Here is a 24,668-nt window from a genome sequence, read left to right as displayed (position 1 = left end):
GGAGGAATGTATACTGTGGCGGTGCCGGGAGAGAAGCTGGAGGAAGACCACAGAGGGTGTACACAAGTCTGTCCACGTGTTGAGTTCATAATGACCTATTGATGAGGTCATAAAGTGAGGTGAGCAGGTTCTTCACCTAATGGTGGTGGCACGGTTGGCACTGAAGAAGAGAGAAGATTGATCTTATACACACTGCACAGTGGTGTTATAAGAGACTTTTTCATGAGACTTTAATTATTGTCTATTATTTCTTTTTATATGAGATATTAGTCGGTTGCGCTACACTTTATTGTTATTCATTTTGATACAGGTGTGAAATTACTAACAGTGTTTTAGCAGCAACTATTTAGAGCACTATCATATTATTTTAGGGTGTGTTGATTGGATAGGGGTTTAGATGAAATTATTTATTGTCTACATGGTTATTTTAACCCCTAGCCCCAGAGCTGTTTCTCATAACGGCCATTGCAGACCAGAGAATGATTTGTTTATCTGTTCCAGGTCTGTGCCTCAGAAAGTACTGAAGCCGTTGAATCACCATGACAGTTAGACAACTAGCAATTTCAGAAGAAAATGTCAGCAATGGCAACTGCCATATTCTTCTAGTACAAGTCTACTGGAAGTCTGACAGCGATAAAATGGTGCATGTAACATGCCTTCATTTGTGAATAGTCAGTCTGCTATACCTAGCCAACAGCAAAGAAATGTGGGCAGAACTGGGATGAGGTCCTTTGGCACTCAAGACGATGATGCCAAAGTGCAACACCTTCCCCCTGAGTTTTAATTAGGGCCTCATATACACTGCAGCTCCTACACATGAGTTTAGAAGTTTTTGGTGTTTTTTGCCAAAGCCCCTGAACTCAACTCAATAAAAGCCTATGGGGTTGGTTTACTAAAGGCAAATAGAAAGTGCACTTTGCAAAATGCAGTTGCTCCAGAGCTTAGTAAATGGGGTGAAGTTTCATTTTGCAAAGAATACCCAATCACATGCAAGGAAAATAAAAAAACTGTATTTTTGGTTGCATATGGTTAGATGATGGAAGTAAGCAGAGCTTCTGCTCATTTACTAAGCTCTGGAGAAACTGCACTTGCAGAGTGCACAGTCTATTTGCCTTTAGTAAATCAAACCCTGTATGTCCATGTACACATAGGCTTTTACCAGAGTTTAGGAGCAGCAGAGTTTAGGGGTAGTTAGACATTCATCTCCTGAACGCGATTCCTCTGCATTCAGGAGAGGAACGTTTTAGCCAAAAAACACTAAATGCGGCAAAAACGCGTGTAAACACATGTAAACATGTCTAAACGCTAGCTGCGTTTAGCACTTGGGCATTTATTCATGTCAATTGAAAATACTGTGGCCAATCAATTATTAATTGTTCAAGTGCTAAACACGGGTAAGCGCAGTACCCTGTTTTCTCTCTTTTTGCTGCTTTTAGCATTTTTCTGCTCCCAGGAGAGCTAAATGTCTAGAGGAGTTCATGTGTACATGAGGCCTTAAAGTGCTACAAACACGTGAACACATATGTAAAACGGTTACATGAAACGGGAGGGATTGACTGAGATAATAAAAACTTATTAGGGTTAACTAAAATTTGAACTACAAATTTTATGGTCATTAAACTCGATTTAGATACAAATTTTAATTTGAAACTTGTCTGTTTTGTAAAGGTGTTAGAGTCATATTTCCGGTACAAAGTATCTGTTGGATTCAATGCTATAAATCATATAAATTCTCAAAGATAAATTTTAGAAAGTTAACATACAAATGAGAAAAATAAAAATCAGTAATAAAAAAATGCTAAGGGAAGAAGTGGATGAAGGAATTAATTAAAACTAATTAGGGATATCAAAGGGTTCAAAAAGGGCTAAGTTGTTGTTTAAAAGAAAAAAAACACTTTTATTTACACATGTAGCACCCTCCAATAATTATTTTCAGGTACTTGTATAGCACCATCAATTTATGCAGTGCTTCCCATATATATTGTGAATTCACATCAGTCCCTAACCTACAATTTAAGGTCCCTAACTTACATTCATACATACTAGGGCCAATTTAGACAGGATCCAATTAACCTACCAGCATGTCTTTGGAGTGTGGGAGGAAACCAGAGTACCCAGATGAAACCCATGCAGGCACAGGGAGAACATGCAAACTCCAAGCGTGTGTGCCATGGCTGGGGTTTGAACCAATGACCCTAGTACTGCTAGGGCGAAGTGCTAACCATTTAGCCACTGTGCTACCCATAATAGGATGCTAGAGAGGTTCTGGTAGATGTAACCTGTTTGGCTGCTTTGTAAACATTGGAGCAGTGTGTGATTATCTTTGGCTGTTCTGGGTCTCACAGGCTGCAGGCTAAACTACTTCTCCTGCCTTCTAGTAGGTTCTAGAATGTAGTGCAGGGTCTCTCAACCAGGGTTCCTCCAGGGGTTGCTAGGGGTTCCTTGAGCAATTTTCACCTCTCAAGTTCCCACTGACACCGCTTTTTAGCTATCTGTTAGGGGGTAATTCTTCCCAATGACCACAAGTGTGAGGAACATTATTTCTACTGACCCTCACACTATGGTATCATGAGTTGTAGCTATAGTATTTTTAGCATTTGCTCCTTGACACCAGAAAGTTGTTTTAAGAGGTGAGAAAAGGTTGAGAAAGGTTGATGTAGTGGACTGGAAGAGGCAGACCCTGGACCTAAATATTTATGTAGTTTCAGCCAATCCCTGGGGGGAAGAGTGCCCAGTAGGTGGCTGAGAAGGGGATAAATAGTCTGAGGCCTGGAGCTTGTCCAGGAGGAGGAGTTTCCAACCTTAAGGACTACTGGTTTTTGGGCAGGGTAGCTGAAGACTATTGCAGAAAATTCACCAAGATCCCAGTTCAGTGAGGGCTGTGGGGCCTATTTCAGAAAATTCACCAATATCCCAGCTCAGTGAGACTGTGGGGCCTATTTCTTCGGAAGTGGTTTTGAGCCAAGTCAAGGGAGTGCTCTGAGGATTCGGCCTGGAGATTCACGGTATAAGTATCCAAGTATCTGGAGACACAATGAGTGGAAGTCTGGAAGGGGGATCCTAGTGAGTGTCTGCTGTTTAGTTCCCTGTGTGACTGGGTCAGTGTTGCTCAACTGGGATTTACCCAGCTGGGTATCTCAGAAGTGCTTGCGTTTCTATTTTCTGCCAAGAAGGTGATATTCCTGAAGAGAGGAGTAAAGTGTCCGCAAATTACTTTCTGCACTAAATTTTGGAGAATCCCAACGGTTCCCTGCACCACTTCCAAGTTCAATGAGCATTGCCTGCCTGCTCTACACCCACACGGGAAGAGAACCTGGGACAAATATTGTGTACCCCATCAGGGGTCTGCGCTACACACATAACAGTAATTTCATAAATGAATGAATGCAGGGCCACACTGGCTTTGTGATGCACATTACACAGGTGGAACATCACTTTATAATCTGAAGGACTAAGCTGTCAGTTTGAGAGCTTGTTCCTGCATGGGTTAGGGGATGACTGGGCATTATAGAAGTGGGAATATGCCTCCGCAGCACTGTGCCCCAGGCAGGTGTCTTTTATGCCTCGGTCCGGCCTTGGGTGCGGGCAGTATGAGGTTACTTCCGGTAAAAGCAAAACAGGGTAAATTGAAAGTTGTTGTCTAGTTAGGTCATAGACAGAGAGAAAATTTCCTTTATACTAAAGAATACATTTAAACTTTACTCTAACCCATATTTGAAGCAATACAAAAGTGCCTGCATCACCATATTGTAATATGTATGTTATCAGCTAGGTGAACCTTTAGGGCTCATGTACACTGCAGCTGATAAACTCACGTTTAGGAGCTGTTCAGCGTTTTTTTTCAGCAGCCCCTGAACTCACCCTAATGTTTTCCTATGTGTCCATGTACACATCTTCGTTTACAGTCGTTTACAGGCATTTGAGTTTACAATCGTTTTTTTGGACGCAGAAAACTTGCATTCAGTAGTCGATTTTATCAGCGTTTCAAACGCAAAATGCGGCTTAACGTGGCAAATCACGTTTATAAGCCTTTGCGTCTGAAATTTTTTTTTAATTCTTTCAGTTCTCGATGCTGTCCAGAGCCTTTTTTCATCATGAAAAATGCATGCAAAGCGTTTTCAAGGTACTCAGATGGACAAAACACTGAAAATGTTCCTACCAAGCTTGTCACACATTGTAATGACCAATTCACTCCTCAGACCTCTCCCACCCTTGGAAACAAAAGACATGTTATTGACCATTCATACCTCAACCTCCTCATAAAGACCCCCTGCCAGGTGGCCTTACTGACTCACTCCAGCAGACACCTTCCCACCATTGGAAACCAAAGAAATGTTAATGAGCAACTCACACCTAAGCTAATCTCAACACATACTGCTCTCTCTGCTTCTACTCTCTGTATTTTGCTGAAACAGTCTGAAATAGTTAATAATTTACCACTTTTCAGTGCATTCTGGGCATTTGGGAGGTTCTCCTGTGCTTATCTTTAACCATTTGAATACCGGGCAATTTTACACCTTCCTGCCCAGGCCATTTTTCAGGTTTCAGCGCTCTCACACTTTGAATGACAATTGCGCGGTCATACAACATTGTACCCAAACTAAAATTTTATCATTTTCTTCACACAACTAGAGCTTTCTTTTGGTGGTATTTAACCACCACCCGGGTTTTTATTTTTTGCTAAACTATCAAAAAAAGACCGAAAATTTTGAAAAAAAACAAGTTTTTCTTTGTTTCTGTTATAAAAGTTTGCAAATAAATAATTGTTCTTCATAAATTTAGGCCAAGATGTATTCTGCTACATGTCTTTGGTGAAAATAACCCAAATTAGGATGTATTTTTTAGTTTGTAGGAAAGTTATAGAGTTCACAAACTATGGTATAGATCTGAATATTGATCAGTCCTGAAGTACTGACGGCCAATCTAATTTCTTGAGGTCCAAGAATGTCAGAACAGTACAGATATACCCCAAATGACCCCTTTTTGCAGAGTAGACAGTCCGACGTATTTCATAAGAGGCATGGCGAGTTTTTTGAAGTTGTATTTTTTTTGTCATAATTTTTCGGAAAATGAAAAAATGCAAAAAATTATTTTCACTATTTTTTTTTTTACATACTGTCACCAGTGCAGTACAGCGTCTTCATATAACTGGCATGGCGGTGATCAGGGACACTGACTGGTGACAGTGTGAAAAAAAAATATTTTTTTTTTACTTTTTTTTAATTTTTTTTATTATTTTTAATTTTTAATTACATTTTTTTTCTTTTTTTTAAGATTTTTTTTTCACATTTCACTATGTCCAAAGTAGTACAATGTTACCATACTAACATTGCACTACTTTGGGGAAGTGATCAGTATTTTTTTTTTTCTTTTTTTACACAATTTGCTTATAGCAAAGAATTACTTTGCTATAAGCAAGCATTTACCTGAATGACATCGATTCATTCAGGGTTTTTTTTTTTTTTTTTTTTTTTTGTGCTTAGCTGTGATTTGGCCACAGCTAATCACATGACATGTGCATGTGATTAGCTGTGACCATTGACAGCTAGACAGTAGTATACAATGGCAACAGGACCGATACTCAGATCTGTCATCGGCCGTGTCCGAGGTACACGGCCGGTGACATATCACGCTCCTGCGCGGCTCTGCAAGCGCGAAAACTGCGCATGCCCGGGAGTACGCCATATGGCGTCCAACCCGGAAATGCAGTACATTTTGCCGGCCGCCTTTTGGCTATTGGCCGGGCGTGTATTGGTTAAAAAACGCTTCTAAAAGCACAGAAAAGCTTTATGCAAACGCGGCTAAACAGACATTTTTTAGCCTACGTTTTGCAGCAGTCAGTTTCCATCGTTCAGAAGTGTCCCGTGTACAATGGGCCTTATGGGGATAAAAGATTACATACTTAATAGGAAAAAGTAATTTGTTGTGAAGGCTATACAAGTCAGCTCCACTGAATACTCACTACTTTAGTAAAGAAAAATTGTATATATTTATGCAAATTATATCTTCTTATTATTATTATCTTTATGAAATTTGGGTGCTTTAGTAGGGCTAAACACTGGACATCATTGCAGAAAGGGTATGTGCTGACATCTTATACTGTTCACTACATGCTACAGCTCTTCCAGTATAGGCTTAAGTTACCCACAGCTTCAATTTAAGGCAACAAAAAACTGTAATTACAGAGTACAAGAGGAAGCTATCCTGAAGTGACACTGAAGGTTCATATACAATGAATTGCTATTATTGTTACACTGTCATTTTCTAGTTCCTAAAGTCTACTTATTGTGTCAGCCAAAACAAAGGTTGTTTCCTTCTCTATAGTAGGTACTGGCGTTTAGCCTTTCTTTTCTGCCACTCTGATTGTCAGTAAGCTATTATGCCTTCATTCTGCATCAGGGTTTTATTTGACTTCAAAGTGGTTATAAAGGCAGACTTTTTTTTACCTTACTGCATAAAATGCATGCAGCTTCCCCCGCAGCCCCCACTAAATACTCACCTGAGCCTGATGTCGATCCAGCAATGTGCACGAGAGCGAGGCTTTCTGCTCTCTCGCTAATCATTGGCTCAGATACAACAGCAGAAGCCATTGCCTCCCACTGCTGTCAATCAGAGCTAGTGAGGAGGGAGAGGGGGTGGGACCAAACTCTATGCTGTGGGTCTTATGGAGCAAGCACGCATGAGTACCCCCAGAGCAAGCGGCTTGCTACGGGGACACTTGGTGGGGGATGGAGTCCAGAGTGCCGGCGAGGGACCCCAGAAGAGAAGGATCGGGACTGCTCTGTGAAAAAGCATTGCACAGAGCCGGTAATGTTTGTTGTTTTAACTATTAAAAAAATGAATCTTTTATATCACTTTAAAGTGGTTGTAAAGGTATTTTTTTTTTAATTTTTAAAAATAACACACGTTAATTTTTTACCTGCTCTGTGCTTCCTCTTCTCTGGTCCCTCGCTGGAACTCTTCTCTGTGCAGTGCCCCCATAGAAAGTCTCTTCCCTTGGAGGCACTTGTGCGTGCTTGCTCCCGAGCCCTGCTGCCGTGTACATTGACACAGCCAGCGGGACTCGGCCCTGCTCCCTTGTCACAAGCTTTGATCGACAGCAGTGGGAGCCAATGGCTCCCAGTGCCTCAGCAAAGCCAGTGAGACCCAGAAGTGAAGGAAGAGAACAGTTGCAGACATGCACAGTGCTGAATTGAATGAGGGCTCAGGTAAGTAAAAGGAGGGGTGAGGGGGGATACTGATGCCTAAACATTTTTTACCTTAATGCAAGGAATACATTAAGGTAAACAATGGTTAGGCTTTATAACCACTTTAACTACCAAATGGCAACCCAACTATTCTTGATGTATAATATGTGAGCTCTCTTCAAAATCAATGCTTGGATCTCTAGTAGAGTACTAATGTACACATTTCCAAGCTTTGCTCTGATCTACCAAGTAAACATATATACTGCTCAAAAAAATTAAGGGAACACTTTAAAGACACATCAGATCTCAATGGGGAAAATATCATGCTGGATATCTATACTGATATGGACTGGGTAATGTGTTAGGAACGTAAGGATGCCCCATCATTTGATGGAAATGAAAATGATCAACCTACAGAGGACTGAATTCAAAGACATCCCGAAAATCAAAGTAAAAAAATGATGCAGTCCATTTTGCTGAAATTTCATTGCAGCAACTCAAAATGGTACTCAGTAGTTTTTATGGCCACCACGTGCCTGACAATGCTGGGGTAGGCGCCTAATGAGATGATGGATGGTGTCCTGGGGTATTTCCTCCTAGATCTGGACCAGGTCATCACTGAGGGACAGTCTGAGGTGCAACCTGGTGGTGTTGGATGGACCAAAACATGACATCCCAGAGGTGCTCTATTGGATTTAGGTCAGTTGAGTTTGGGGGCCATTCAATGGTATCAATTCCTTCTTTCTCCAGGAACTGTCTGCATACTCTCGCCACATGAGGCCAGGCATTGTTGTGCACAAGGAGGAACCCAAGACCCACTGCACCAGCGTAGGGTCTGACAATGGGTCCAAGGATTTCATCCCTATACCTAATGGCAGTCAGGGTGCAATTATCTAGCCTATAGAGGTCTGTGCGTCCCTCCATGGATATGCCTCCCCAGACCATCACTGACCCACCACCAAAATGGTCATGCTGAGCGATGTTACAGGCAGCATAAAGTTCTCCATGGCTTCTCCAAACACTTCCACTTCTGTCACATGTGCTCAGGGTGAACATCTGTGAAAAGCACAGGGCACCAGTGGCAGACCTGCCAATTCTGGTGTTCAGTAGCAAATGCCAGTCGATCTCTATGGTGCTGAGCAATGAGCACAAGGCCCACTAGAGGTTGTCGGGCCCTCATGCCACCCTCATGAAGTCTGTTTCTGATTGTTTGGTCAGAGACATTCACACCAGTGGCCTGCTGGAGGTAATTTTGTAGGGCTCTGGCAGTGTTCATCCTGTTCCTCCTTGCTCAAAGGAGCAGATACCGGTCCTGCTGATGGGTCAAGGACCTTCTATGGCCCTATCCAGCTCTCCTAGAGTAACTGCCTGTCTCCTGGAATCTCCTCCATGCTCTGGAGACTGTGCTGGGAGACACAGAAACCTTCTGGTAATGACATGTATTGATGTGCCATCCTGGAGGAGTTGGGCTGCCTGTGCAACCTCTGTAGGGTCCAGGTATCGCCTCATGCTATCAGTAGTTACACTGACCCCAGTCAAATGCAAAACTAGTGAAAGACAGTCAGAAAAGATGAGTAGGGAAAAAACTGTCAGGCATTGGGTCAGGACAGCCCTTAAAAGTGACTGAGCCTGCTCAGCAGCAGGAGAATTCGGGTGGAAGATGAAGTGACCAGGCTGGAGTGTAGAACTTAGAAGAAGGGGGTTGTCCAGGAGAGAAGCCCACCTATAGGTAGAGGAGCTGGAAGGGAGGATCTCTCAGCCTCAACTGTCCTCTGAGAGAGGACAGCCTGGGAAGCAGGGAGGGAGCCAGCCCAGCGTGAGGCCTGAAGGCAGCCACCATTCGCTTGCAGGAGAGAACGGAGTGAGTAATCCCACACCCTCTTGGCCAGATAAGGGGAGAGGGCATTCTGGATGGAAACCTGACTAGTCCCAATCTGGGACAGCTGATCTTAAAGTGGCAGATTCTGGGTCCCCTTGCCCACGGATTCCCATAGGCAGCTGGGTGATTTCATCTGGGGTCTGAGGTGGTACATCAGGAGAGTCTGGATAGATCTCCAAAGAAGAGAAACCCTTCTGAGCATTTGTGCAGAGTTCCAGGAAGTTGTCCTCAGTCCTTGGGCTTCCCATGTATCCCTCATCCCTGTCCAAGTTCAAATCCCCTAATAAAATCCCCCCCCCCCAAAAAAAAACAAGTTCAAGTACTGTTTACTGTCTCTGGAGTGCAAGGCTGGAAGGAAATGCATGTTGCCTGGCCGTCCAGGACTATAGTGGGGCCCAAAACTCAGCAACTCCTAAGGGGGTAGTGCTACAAAAAGAAAGAATATAGCCGTCTTCCGAAATTCAAACAGAATAAATTCAAACTTGAATAATTGGAATTTGAATGCCGCTTCGAATTTTCAGAACTCGGTCAAATTGAATTAGAATCTAATCAAATTAAAAAAAGAATTGAAACAAATTCCGAAAACAAATTAAACTAATTTAACGAAATGAAATTATTTGAAAAACAAATTGAAACTATTTTTTTCATTCTGCACACTTTGTACACAAAATTATTATATTCTGGCTAGTCTTACCTGTATCATTTTTCACTTTTGTATAATGTTTTATCACATAGCACACTTTTATCATATACATATACTTACTGACATTTCCTATAAAATATTTTTCCTCCAACAGTCATACTGATGTGTCATTTGGCTTCCATTCTCAATGACCATACTGTATGTATGATTGTGGTAGAGACATTACACTGTAAGGGCCTATAGAGGCAGATACTGTATTTATTTTGTATGCAGTACTGCAGGGGGTGTCCAAACTATGTCCCTCCAGGTGTTGTGGAACTGCAAGTCCCATGCGGCCTTGCAAGACTCTGACATCCACAGGCAAGACACCCAGAGGCAGAGGCATGATGGGACTTGTAGTACTTCAACAGCTGGAGTGCCATAGTTTGTACACCCCTGTAGTACTGGAAGGAATGTTAGAAAAATAAAGAAATTCCCAAACCTCAAATATTTTTGTACCACTCCTCATAGATGCCCATCGTATTGCAGAGACATTAACGTTTTTACAGGTTGTGCCAGTTGTAGACAAATATAAGCTTCACTTATGTTAAAGCATTTCCAATTTAGAGGGTGCAAAAAGATAGCAGCAAAGGTCTTTCTGGACATCATTTCTAGGCTGAAATGTATTAGAGGAGAATATGGGCCTGTGCATGGTAGTAGATCTGACTATTTAAAGTAACATTGAAAAGGATTGTAGTAGATATGAAAGGCTGTCCCATTGACATTGTTTCATTGTATGGAGCGCCCCATAAAACACCAGCTGTCTACAAGTTCATCCTGTTTTGTGAATTGATAGGCAGATGTAGAGCTCTGGCCAACTCGCTATCCTACTTGTTTACTGGAGGAGGATGGAAGTTGCAGTTGGGCCCCTTGGACATTCCCTGACCCTAAACTCTTCCATAGGTTACATTATGGATAATTCAGCTCTGATCATACATAACATTTTTTTAGGATAAGGATATGGTTCATGTATCACAGGGAGGTCTGTGGATTCTCTCAAAACCCTAATGAACCCCAATCAATCTACAAAATAATATCTCACACTGCAGTATGTAACATAAATTGATTATTTAAACCTACAACAGTAAAATCAGTCTGTATATGCAGTAAAGCATGCTTGTTATACTCACTGTGGAGCATAAGGGGTTAATCCTCTGCATTGTCCAAAAAGCCTGTTTGATCCTGTCTTCTCTGCCCCTCCTCTTGTTGAAATGTCCACGCTGATAGGACAGACTGAACCTGTAGCCCTTCTGTACATGCTCAGTTTGGTGTGTATTGCTAGAGAGGGTTTTTTTTTTCTTGGGAGAGTGCATGTGATCAGCACATGGCCAATCAGCACTGTCCAGATAGAGGTCAGGGGTTTTGCATCCTCCTAGAGCAGAATGAAAACTCCTCCTACAAGCTTTAACATGTGCTCTGCTGAACACTGATAGAAGTCACAAGACTGCTCTAACTGCTGTTGAGAAAAGGTATTTAGCAGTTTATATTTACTAAAATAATGGCACTTCCATGTTTTCTGTACTGTGGGAGACCAGATATTGTGGATGCAGGGTCCTGGGTTTAGTTAAAGGGCAACTTCAGCCATGAAGCTAATACACCTCTGCAAACAATGCAAACAACCTATAGGAGTTTGCCAAAGGATTTGTAAAAAGAATAAATATACCGTACTCTCGTCATCCTCTCAACCCTGATTTTAACTCTTAGATGGTGTGTGTTAGCTCAAGTAGAAAGTCATAGTTAATTTACCTAGACTACATGAACTGCAAATTGCTATTTTTTTCATATGTCCCTGGAAATGGCAGTAATATGCACTCCGATATAAAAAACAGATTTTCTTTCAACACTTTAATGTAGTCAGACTATTAGACACTAAATTCTGATTAGATTCCTTGGAAATATGTACTTTGTAATTTGGCCTTTGCTTATGAAATAGTAATTGTACTCCTATATGACCAACTTTCTGTGGGCTTAAACTGAAAGACATTCCAATCCAATTGGCTGCTAGAGGTGCTTTTCATTTTACCTGTGCTTGTCTTACTAAATACACCTTCTTGTCTTGATTCTTGATGCAGAAAACAGTTATCAGTGGCTCTGACTCTGGTGTCACATTGTTCATTTTTATCTGTAACTCCGAATATGTGTGTGGTGTCGGTCACAAGCTAATTTCAGGTGCCGTACAGTTCAGCTCCACAAACCCTTTTAGCAAATATTAGCTCATGCCACCAGAGAGCCAAAGTAAACCTTGCCTTTGCACAACTTCTGCCATCTCTTATCCTATTTCAAGACAACGGCCATACCTCTGCAATAATGTAAACACTTTAGAAGATGAAGCTATTTTTTTAGTATTCATAAATGTTATCACAGTGGTGAAATGTCGCTGGAACCAGCTCTTTTAAAGCTGATCTGCAGCCAAAACAAGATGAAGTTATATATTTCATTTCTGATGCCCAGTTATGTTGTAAAATGTATTTATTTGTTCATTCCTAGGGTCTGCATAGAAAATTACTTGCAGTTTCCCTTAGTGACAGCAAATGCAAGGCAGCAGGGGAATGTCTTTGACTATTGTGTGCAGAAGCTCTGATGAGTTAATTGAGAGCAACCACCAGCACATCCCCATCTCAGGTTGTTCCACAGTAACATTTCATTCATGGAACATGTTGTTGATGAAACTGAATGGGTGGATCCTGACCAGTGTTTTTCTGAATATCACCCCAGAGCACTCTGCAGCCAGGCTAAGTGGCAGGAGCCAATCCTTTAGCAGAAATTGAATTCAGTAGAAGAAGACCTAGCCAGGTCTCCCTCTCCAGTTCAGAGGCTGCCAGGCCCATCACCGGTTCCAAGCACACCAACACGAGTCAAGGGGTTGTCTTTTGTGAATTTATTACAGCAATTAACAGGAGAGTGGGATACCAGATATATAAAAGAAAACAGATATAAGAGGACAGTCTCTAAATCACAAATCCTCTAACAGCAGCCTTTGTTGGGGGGTAAAGGGGATGGCGAGTTAATCTGGGACTTTTTATGATCAGCCTCAGTTCATACAGCCAGAAGCGCATGCACACCTGGATTCTTAAGCAAGGGTTCTAGTCACAGTGTCCAAGGACAGCTGTCGCCCACCAGCTTCAGTGCAGCATTCTCCTGTGATAAAAGGATCCCTCTTTAGGTCAGTTTCCATAGGCAATGCCCTCCAGCAAGTGCCTTTCAGTTCAGATTCATTCAGGCCCTCAGCCAATCACCTACTGAGGCCTAACATCAGCTCCTCAGTACACAGGCTGGATCCCAGGGGCAGCAGCCCCAAGACAACCTCCAGCACTCTGAGCAAGCCTCCCAACATTTATCTGTTCTCTCAATATGAATGTGTAAATGGTGAAGCGCTAACCAAATTCCAATATCTCACATGTGAAATAACATAAATCATATACCACAAATATACTGATATTCTAATTAGTCACTAATAAAAATAAGTGGTAAAGTGCAAATAAGTAGGTCCTGTGGTGACCTAAGATCTATGATCTGAGTAGTGCCAATAGAAACTCTTATTAAAGTGACGAAAAATAAGAATGACAATAAATAAAAAATGACACACTATATCCAAATGTGACAGGTGCTGCAAATACAATGAACATAAGTAACTATAAATATAGTGCTAAATACCGCACACTACATCATAGTGCCAAGTGCTGAATATGCAGAGGTATAGAAGCAATGTGCTGAAAAAAATCCACAATATGTGCAAACAATCGTGCAAAAAAAACAAAACAATAATGGTGCTTCAATTCTCCACTCCAACATCAATGCGTGCTTGTGTGACACACTAGTGTATCACTATCCCCAGGTGGCTAGAGTGGCTCCTCACCTCCTCGAGGTGACCCATAAGGGCCACAACGCTTTGAGTAATAAGTGCTCAACAGCACTGAAGATCTCATAGAACAGGCTCCCAAGGTTCCACCTCAGCATCCACTGACAGATCGATTCCCCTCAGATGAGTCACAATGACAGGATGTTTATAAGGCCATAGAAAGGTGGACAAAAGAATCCTCCATAGTGTAATATGATTTTATTCATATAGTGGATAAATCAGCAAAAAGGGAAACTCACATTTGTGCAGATACAATCTGGCGTTTTTCCCATGTACTGTGGGTGTACTGCAGGTCCCTGGGTGTCCAAAGATGGCGTCTACTGGAAGCGTGCTGAGAGCGGTGACGTATTTCCGGTTACAGGCAGGTCCCAATGACAAAGAAATGGAACATGATGGGGTGGGACCTGGCTTGCTTTGATGGAGTGGCAGATCGCAGCAAATCGCATGTGGATTTGCTGGCCCTGTGAGTATGTTTAAAAAATCTACCCTAGTGAGAAAGGTACAGTGGAGAGAAAGGGGATGAAATTAAAAAAAAAACAGTATGGTTCTTTTTTATCCTGTAAAAAATCTCTTGCAGGTGTGGTTAACCCGCATTTTTTTTCAAATTAAACTTAATTTTGGTTTCACAATAATCATTGACCATTCTTTTTCTTGGCTAATGCAGGTAAGCCTTGCCACTCTACCTGTAATGGAAAATGTTGGGGTGCAGAAGAGGGAGACTGCCAGAAATGTAAGTACTTGATGTCTTGCTATTGATCTCAAAACTTTATTGGCAATGAAAGCAATAATGTCAGTATTCATTTTATACTAGTAGGGCAGGTGCTACCGCAAAGCAAGACCTAAAATAGCACTCATTTTACAGTCTGACATTAGGTTCTGTCATTGTTTAACATGGTACTAAAGACAAAGCCAACAATGATATATGTGATGCAGTCTGTTCACACCATAGTCTGTTTTTCTCAGTCCTTCTGTAAGTTTTCTTTTACCTGTTGCTCCTGCTGTTATTTTTCAACTTCTTTTAACAGACCAAGCTGTGCAGCAAAAGTGGCAGTTAGATGGTTGAATCACATCATTTAACACTGAGAGGGGTGCTTACAATGGTCAGCTTTTATCCATGTAAAACAGCTATCCCAAGAGGAAGGAACTGTTAGCTGGGGTTAGGCTTTAACTTGTTAGTCATTTAAATAAACTCCACCTGAATACACTAAACTGTAACACTACCCCCCAGACAGTGCTGCTGTCCAAGGGTGACTCTATTGCTCCTCCATATATAGATGAACCACCCTAATGCCCCGTACACACGATAAGAAAATTGTAAGAAATATTTTGCAGAGCCACCGATTTTCTCTTTGTTGATGAGCAAGATGTTTAACTGATAATGATATTGTGAATGAAAAAATCTAGTTGAACAACAGTGAAAAATGTTGTTGTTTCACATACGAACGACCGATTTTCTATGCAGTGGAATTACGGTCGTACGAAAAAATCTATCAAGCGCTATCACGCATGAGTGGAAACAGAAGATGACTCGGATGTTTATGTCCAAGGAATCTTAATAAATACGAACATAAAATCCAAATGTTAAAAGTAGATTGGCCTAATGAGATAATGAAACCAGAATTCTGCAGATTATATTTTATGTATTACTATTTATGTATATAGGCAATGTAATAAACTATATTATACTCATTGCTGTTAATTGTGTATATTGCTCATTCTGACCAGAAGGGCATGGCTACAAGGTCACACGCACACCGCATCATTTCCACTTGTACGGAAGATGTCAACACTACGTATTGCCCGACGAACAATTTTTTTTAGATTGGTTAATGTGGGCCACGATTTCAACCAACGAACGAACGCCTCTCGGTCGTCGGATGACCGATCGGTCGACTCTCTAATCATGTATTCCCACCTTAAGAAAGGAAGCGTGTTACTGGCTGAATCACCAGAGGAAAATAACCTAATAAAGCCTAAAGCCTAAAAAAAGAACACTAAGGAAGCTACCAGGTTTAGCCCTGGTTCACACTGATGCGGTGCGGATTTTGCACCAGTTTCTGTGTGATTTCCGCAACGCATCATAATCGCACCTCATTCATGTGAATCGCTGCGGGTGTGTATTTTCAGTTAACAACACACTGAAATTGGTTTGCAAAACGTGGTGCGATATGCAGAATCGGATCGCATGGGTATGAACACCCATGCAATCTGATTCTGGTGCGTACAAAAAAAGGGTCCTGCACTATTTTAGTGCAGATGTGGTGCGATTTGAGCCATACAAAATATATGGCTCAAATTGCACCGTACAGAAATCGTATGCGATTTGCACAGGAATTCGGTGTGGTTTGTGTGCGAATCACATGGGATGTGCCGCACCAAATCAGTATGAACCAGGGCTTACAGTTGAAGTATAGGCTAATTTAAGTGTGTTGAGAAATCTTGCCTTCCTTTCCTCCTACCTATGCTGCCTACCATTTCTAAAAGAGAGCAGTATAAAAACCTTTTTTCTTTTTTTAATCAACTTTGTTGAGGTCACATGTTCCAGAAGCAGAAGCTCCCCTGTGTCAATGAGCAACTGCTGCAGGAGATGGGAGGGAGCACCCACAACAGAGGGGCAATGGAAGCCAGCGGGTGGCATCATGGCTCTGTGAAATCGGCCCCAGTGTCAAGTGCTCCCTGACACAGGGGAACCGCTGCTTCTGGATCACATAACTGCATCCAAGCTGAATAAAATAAAAGGTATGTATACCGCTCTCTTCTACAAACAGTATACAAGATGGAGGACGGGGAGGCAACATTGTTAAGCAGACTTATATTACTTTTTACTTACACTTTAAGAATTGGTAACCTGCAAAACATATATATATATATATATATATATATATATGTATGTATTTTTAGTGTTTTTGTTTTGTTTGTTTTTTTGGTGGCGGGGGGTTAATTCTGTTTCAACTCTTGATTGTAAAATGTAGTGATTGGAAGTCATTCTTAGATCTGGCAGTATTACCTATGCAGGTAATGTCTTATGCCAATTGTTGTTATAGCAGAATTATGGGATTTTTTATTTATAGGCAATCTACCGTATTCTTTCTTTCTGCAGTGACAAAGAACATTTGTGCGCAGCAGTGCAATGGCCGTTGCTATGGACAGGCACCCACAGAATGTTGCCATGATGAGTGTGCAGGGGGCTGCACTGGATCCTTAAACACTCAGTGCTTTGTAAGTACTTCACCCTGAATTACAGTCAGTGCCTACTGAGTTCAACCAAATATGTCCTTTAACGTAACATTTTTTAATGTAATCAAACGTTAATATTTTTGCAAATAAAGTAGTACATACATTTGTCAAGGCATCAACAGAGACAAGTTACATACAGAGCAAATTCCACATCATCATACGTAACTTTTTTTTTTTCATACAGTCTTGTCGCAACTTTAATGATAATGGAACCTGTGTACCCCGATGTTCTCAGCTGTTTTACAACCCCGTGACCGGTCAGATGGAACACAGCCCTGATGCTAAATTCCAATATGGAGGATCATGTGTCAAGAACTGCCCCCGTATGTATAGGCAGGGACATATTTTCTATACAAGTACAATTTTTGTATGCAGTTTATTGAAAATTCAGAGAGGACTGAGAAATGCAAAGTACTAAATATGGCTGATAATGACAACAGATGATATGGCGAAAGTAAGGTGACTACCTTCAGGGAGGAAAATACTAGGTAAAGGGCCTTTTTATTGACAGCAAATACACTTAGTGATACAAACGCATCCAGGAAAGCGCACATAAAGATATTCATTGGCCCAAACCTGAAAAAAACAACAATAAGCATATATAGCAGGGGGTCTCCAAAATGTTTAGTTCTAGGGTCACGTTGTATATTTTACAAATATTCACAGGCTGAAAAAAAACAATCTGCTTTATAAATGAATCAATAAAATGTAAATTAATGAATAAACACGCTCTAAGAAATAACTTCTTTTCAGATACCCCCATCACATTATAAGTCCTCCCTTCACATCGGAAGCCTCCCCAGTACATGAAAGCCGCCCCCCCCCCTTCACATCAGATCCCCTTTTGGATGAGAAGCCCCCCCCCCCCCCCCCACATCAACTCAACCTTTTTAGATGAGAAGTCCCCCTCCCTCCATTACTTACATCCACTTACATCAGGGTCTACAGAAGCATAGACTGCATGTGGCCCATGGGCCATAGTTTGGAGACAATTGATATGTAGGATGCGTCTGTAAAACAATATATGAGCATTTTTAATGACTGTACAGGAGTTGATGTATATATTATGCATATTTTATGGTAGGAGGACAGGTTGATGTGTACCAATGCAGATTTATAATGATAATTTGACCTATTAGCCTTATAGTCTGACATTTCAATAATATTATAGCCAAGTATATTGCTTTGTTGAATTCCTAACTAGTTTTGATATATTTCTCATACTTAGTAGACAAAATTGGGGGACCTATGCAGTAAGGCAGTGCAGAGACCCATACGTTTCATGGAACTACAATAAACTGAAATCTAATTTCTTGCAATTGGTTACTACACTTAGTACATCATCACTACTTTCTCCATTGCCTTTGGGAATAAGCCTATGGTTGTTTCATAAAGTGAATGTAAACCCTTACAATGACCTTCTCTGATTTTCTCCCTTTGGCTCTGGTAAATATACAACTGAAAGAATTTTGGTATATCTGTTAGATAAGAGCCTAAAAATACTCACTGATCTTGCCTAATTAGCCATGTCAGTTCTTATCTCGGACTACAGTACAGTTAAACTGGTCTTACACCTGTAGAATTGTGTCCGAAAGTTGTTGTTTTCTGAATGTTCTTTCAATTATCTAAAAAGAGATAAAAAGGGGGATTTGACAATACGGTTCAACCAGAGCGAGTGAAAAAAATTGAAGAAGAAGGATTGAAATGGGAATAAATACATTACTAATAGTTAACTTTGCTCCTGGCCAAGAAAAATTGTAACTAGTCTTTATGCACATGTACTCGTCAAAGTTAATTTGGAAGCAGGACATTTGTACAAAAATCAAGAAATTATATGGTACTCCAATGAAAGGTTGTTAGAAGTTAGTTGAGTCCCTGGCACCATTGAATAGTCAGATAATCGATTCTTTTACTTCTTTACTCAAAATGTTCAAATGAAATTCTAATGGTGTAAAGACAACATTGTTCTCTATATTGTGGAGATGAGTTGAGGAGGTGGATTTAGTATTTTAGCAAGAGACAACTTGACACTATTTAATGTGATTTAAGTCCCAAAAAAAAGGGACTTAGATGTCAGGCCATTTCTTACAACTCTGAATGTATATTTCTGAACTTGCCAGGTCTTTAACATGATAAAACATACAGAAATTTACATGTATTACAATGATGCATGTTTTTTTATGTTGGCCTGACATATATGAAACTGATGGATGTATTCAGTGCTGGGACAAGGTAAAACTGCATGCCATGCCAAGCTGCAGCCCCACCCCCACCCCTTTGCAGATGTATGAGCATTATGTATCAGCAAAAATCAAGCACTAATCTGCATGCTTACCCCTGAGCATAAATTCCCCCTCCTCCCAGTACAAATCTGCTGCCCTGCTGAACTCCCCCTCCCGGCACACATCTTTGCCCCCCCCCATTCGCCCATCACAAATCCCCCCCCCCAAAAAAAATGTCCCTCTCCTAGTACACATTCTCTGCCCCTCAAACATCCTCGCCAAGCACAAATCCTCTTCCCCCCACTACAAATCCCCTCCTCCCAGTACAAATTCCCCTCCTCCAATTCTCTATCCTAGCACAAATCCCCCCCCCCTCCAAAAACAAATCTCTTCGTAGCACAATTCCCTCCCCCCAAAAAATGTCCCCTCCTAGCACAAATTCGCCCCCCCACCATATTACCTTTCCTAGCACAACCCCCCCCAATCCCCCCTTTTAGCACAAATCCTCTTCCCCCCTCCCAACACAAATCCCCTCAAATCACCACTCCCCAAATTTGCCCTCCTAGAACAATTCTTAATCCCTGCCGCCCCCCAAATTCCCCGTTCTAACACAAATCCTCCCCTACAAATCTCCTTGTGGTGCTCCTCCACTTCACATGATACCACAATGCCCAGGGCAGCCTCCCCTCCTGCCAACCCCTTGTCCCGGCCCTGGATTTATTTGTTAAATTGTATATCAGAGCAAAATAAAAAAAAGGCTTTTATTCCATCTCTGCAATACATGCATATTTTCACATTTTTGTCTTTTAAAAAAGCAGGTAGCACATAATTAAAAAAAAAACCTGTTGATTCTACCAGAAATTCAGTGAGCTACTTTTGGTTATGAGCTGACAGCGCTGCCTCTGCTGCACTGTCCAGATTCAAAAGCAGTGCTGTCTGCCCTGCCCAGTTCACCTATGCTGGACTACTGCTCACCATCCCGTTTTGCTATGACAATGGGTAGAATGGGAGATGTTCTGTTGTCTAGTACAGAGGAGCTGGGCATGGCTGATAATACTGCCTGGCATTTCAGTGCAGCAGAGGCACTGTGGTGTAAACTTACTCTATGAAGTAAGATGCTCACTGGATTTCTGAAAGGATCAACATATATTTTGATGTACTTGCTATGGTAAAGTACAGTAACTTATTCCAAGCAGTATTGTATTCATATATGTATGAACGTTATGCTTTAAAGTAATATTAAAGGCTACTTTTTTGTGTTAAAATAAAAAGATGTTATACTTACTGATATTGCACAGAGTGGTCCCTTACCTCCTCTTTGGCAGCCCCCCCAACAACGCTGTCCACTCCTCCTTCTTCCAAGTCCCTCTTCAGCAAGCCAGATGATAAGGGGGGGACCCATACACTCATGCTCCTGAGTTCGGCTGTGCGCGTCCATAGACACACAAGACGCTGGCAAGCCACACCCCTCTCCCTCCTCACATGAGTTTTACTGACAGCAGCAGGAGACCAAGAAGTGAGGGAAGCAGTGCTGCAGCCGGGACAGTGCTAGAGCAGTAAAAGGATTCAGGTAGTGTTTAGGGATGGGTTTGGGGGATCAGTTAGTGCAATTAGGAATGGATTAAGGTAAAAAAAAAATGTTTTGACATTAGAACTGCTTTAAAATGATTATATTAAGGTGTTTCTGTGTACATGTTCTTGTACTGGCTACATTAGGATTTCATTTTTTTGTATTTATAACTATACTTGTCTTGCTGATATGGTAGTTGTTAAGAGGATATGTGCCTTTTGCTTACCCTAGATAACTTTGTGGTGGATCAGAATTCTTGTGTTCGTGCTTGTCCAAGCAACAAGATGGAAGTTACAAAGAATGAGGTGAAGATGTGTGAACCATGTTCAGGCCTATGCCCTAAAGGTATTCCTTGGATTCTGAGGGCCTCTAGGTCCTAATTTAATAGAGTAAATCATTGAACAGAATTTAAATTTGCAATAAATGTAACTAGACAGAAATAGTATTTCTTTGGCTTGACTGCCTACCCTGCTGAGTGCTGAAATCTAATTGGTTTTCATATGTAAAGCAAGGCATTGTTCTTTGCAAAAGCATACAAATGTAAGGCATGAAACAGATCTGCTTCATATATTGTTCAAAAGCTGGTGTCTACCTGCTAGTGAACGTCATCTACTTCATATACGAGTGCATCTAATATCAGAAATGACTACATCTTATGTGGCAGCAAATCCTTATTAATTAATTCATAAGAATTGATTCGATTCTGATTACATGATTAGGGATTTCATTACTGAGCTAAGACTATTAGAACAGACCTTACTTAAAGAGGAACTACACTGTATCTGAGCACCACAAACTAAAAATGCTTTGTAATTCATTTTTGATATTCAAAGCAAATTCACCCATCCATCCATGTCTTCATGCTTTATTTTGCTGAGAAATCATTTTGAAAAACACCCCCTAGCATTCCTGACTCTGGCCATCTTGAGTAAGGGCAGATGATTCTTGTAGCATTTACTTCCTGGAATCCATCTGCCCTTAGCTCAGTCATGCAGGCAGGAGGGTGTGATTAGCTGAGAAGGCTCCTCCTCCCCTCCTGAAGACTCCTGGGATGTATGATATAATTTGTCTAGGCAAGGAAGTAACTGAAGAAATGTAAAAAAAAAAAGTTTAAAACAAGAAAATATGATATACTTTGCTATCTATTTACTAATACTAGCAGCATAAGGATTAAAAATAGTCAGTTTTGATCGCCAGAGTGCAGTTCTACTTTAATATGTTTCCCAATTCTTTAAGCTATAAGGATTGCTATTTGCAGCAGTAAGCACTGAAAATAGCTTTATAAGGGAACCTGTTTGTCTCATAGAAATTCAGTTTGAATGGTTATTTCTATTTTTATAGTGCTGTTTAACCGCTTTCCTGCCGCCCTATAGCAGATATACTGCTACAGGGTGGCAGGGGTGCACAAAATCACATATATATACATGATTTTGCAATTCCGGGTAGGGGGCACGTGTGAGTCGTGCACACTCTCTACCCGTGCTGCCACTGGCAGCCGCAGCTGTCAGTCACCGGGTACCAGCCGGTGATTACGGCCGGCGCCCGGTGATTACCGAGCATCTCCGACGGGGAGAAGGACTGTTTTGTTTACTAACAGTCCTCCTCCCTGTCAGCTCGGGCACACTGCTCTGGATGGCTGTGCTTACCCCTTCCTGCCCAGTGCCATTAGTACAGTGTCAGTGCTTTTATTTTGTAGCACTGATCACTGTATTGGTGTCACTGGGGATGTCAGTGACACCAAGTCAGTTCCTCCCAGTGCCAGAATGTCCACCGCAGTCACGCTATAAGTTGCTGATCGCTGCCATTACTAGTAATAAATTTAAAAAAATTCCAGTATCTATACTGCCATTTATAAATGCTATAACTTTCACATAAAACAATTAATTTACATGTATTGGGATTTTTTTTAGCAACACATTTAGCAGAATACATTTTGACCTAAATTTATGATGAAATTAGATTTTTTAAATTTTTTTTCTGGACGTTTTTAATAGCAATAAGTCAAAAATATTGTTGGTCAAAAAATAAAAACCGCACAGGCGATCAAATACCACTGAAAGAAAGCTCAATTCATCGGAAAAAAAGGACGTAAATTTCTTTTGGGTGCAGCGTTGCATGACAACGCAATTGTCAGTTAAAGTAACGCAGTGCCGTAACGCAAAAAAATGGCCTGGTCAGGAAGGGGGGTAAATTCTCAGGAGGGCAAGTGGTTAATGGGTTAATGAATCAAGCATTTTTTCCTTAAGGTAAATAAAACGCCTGTACCACAATTGTATTATCATGGATACCACTGTATAAAGAAACTGTAATGTTTAACAATTATTAAAAAAAAAAGAAAACTTTTTTTTTTTTTTTTTTACAGATGAGCCTATTAATATGACACTAAACTACATACAGTTAGGTACATATATATTTGGACACAGGCACAATTTTCATACTTTTAGCTCTGTATGCCACCAGAATAAATTAAAATGAAACAATCTAAATGAATTTGAAGTGCAGACTTTCAGCTTTAATTCAAGGGGCTGAACATAAATATGAAGTACACATTTTAGGAACTGCAATTATTTTTATACACAGTCCCTCCATTTTCAGGGGCTCAAATGTAATTGGACAAATGAATATAATCCTAAATAAAATGTTCATTTTAATATTTTGTTGAGAATCCTTTACTGGCCATGACTGCCTGAAGTCCGGAACCCATGGACATTACCAGAGACTGGGTTTCCTCCTTTCTGATGCTTTGCCAGGCTCTATCTGCAGCTGTCTTCAGTTGTTCTTTGTTTGTGGTTCTTTCTGCCTTTCATTTTGCCTTGAGCAAGGGAAATGCATGCTCAATTGGGTTGAGATCAGATGACTGGCTCAGCCATTGCAGAATATTCCACTTCTTTTCCTTCAACTGTTCCTGGGTTGCTTTTGCAGTGTGTTTTGGATCATTGTCCATCTTGTACTGTGAAGCACAGTCCAATCAACTTTGCTGCATTTGGCTGAATCTGGGCTGACAGTATATCTCTAAACACTGCAGAATTCATCCGGCTGCTTCTGTCTTCTGTCACATCATCAATAAACACCAATGACCCAGTGCCACTGGAAGCCATGCATGCCCATCCTATCACACTGCCTCTGCCATGTTTTACAGATGACGTTGTGTGCTTTGGATCATGGGCTGTTCCAAGCCTTCTCCACACTTTTTTCTTCCCGTCATTCTGGTACAGAATAATCTTAGTTTCATCCGTCCAAAGAATGCTTTTTCAGAACTGATTTGGCTTTTTTAGATGTTTTTTTGGCAAAGTCTAATCTGGCTTTTTGATTCTTCAGGCTTATGAATGGTTTGCACCTTGTAGTGAACCCTCCTTATTTGCTCGCGTGAAGTCTTCTCTTGATTGTAGACTTTGACAATGATACGGCCACCTGCTGGAGAGTGTCATTCACTTGTCTGGATGTTGTGAATGGGTTTTCCTTTACCATTGAGAGGAGAGAATCAACTCCAGACCTTTTACCTGCTTAATTGATGAAGAAATAATGAAGAAGTAGCCCACACCTGGCCATGAAACAGCTTTTGATTCAATTGTCCAATTACTTTTGGTCCCTTGAAAAAGAGGGGATAGCTACTCTTAAGAGCTGTCATTCCTAAACCCTTCCTCCAATTTAGATGTACATACCCTCAAATTAAACTTGAGAGTGTGCACTTTCAGCCCATATCCATTATATAACTATAGCTTGAATATGTTTTGGTAAAAACCTGAAAAAAAAAATTGTGCCTGTGTCCAAATATATATGGACCTAACCGTAGTGTTAAGCAACAAAGGAAGGCACTCAGATCAATGCAAAACAAGGGAAAAGGACATGGCAGTGGCAGGGCAGTACACAGATCAATATAGCAAAAGTTCCCCAGAGCATTTTCATACTACCCAGTAAAAACATTTTTTTTTAACTTTTGTTTAAAGTCGCTATATTTCATTTACTATGATTCGTCTTTTTTTTTTTTTACAGCTTGTGAGGGAACAGGACCTGGGAGTAAATATCAAACAG

General features: G+C 41.0%; 1 protein-coding gene across 1 annotated transcript in view; it reads left to right on the top strand.

Annotated features, from left to right (window-relative positions):
* ERBB3 (erb-b2 receptor tyrosine kinase 3) overlaps positions 1–24,668 on the top strand; it is a 139,649-nt gene that overhangs the window by 69,994 nt on the left and 44,987 nt on the right. Inside the window, exons 5-9 of the mRNA XM_089680044.1 lie at positions 14,272–14,337; positions 16,708–16,826; positions 17,029–17,167; positions 20,868–20,981; positions 24,630–24,668. The exon at positions 24,630–24,668 is cut by the window's right edge and continues 82 nt beyond it. Of these exons, the coding sequence (XP_089536170.1) occupies positions 14,272–14,337; positions 16,708–16,826; positions 17,029–17,167; positions 20,868–20,981; positions 24,630–24,668 (477 nt within the window). The remainder of the gene's footprint in view (positions 1–14,271; positions 14,338–16,707; positions 16,827–17,028; positions 17,168–20,867; positions 20,982–24,629) is intronic.

This window comes from Staurois parvus, unplaced genomic scaffold (genome assembly GCF_062004578.1).
Source record: "Staurois parvus isolate SC_StPar_1 unplaced genomic scaffold, SC_StPar_1.0 ptg000017l, whole genome shotgun sequence".
Taxonomy (NCBI): domain Eukaryota; kingdom Metazoa; phylum Chordata; class Amphibia; order Anura; family Ranidae; genus Staurois; species Staurois parvus.
The sequence above is the reverse complement of the archived record's forward strand: the minus strand, read 5'-3'. Positions and strand labels throughout refer to the sequence as shown.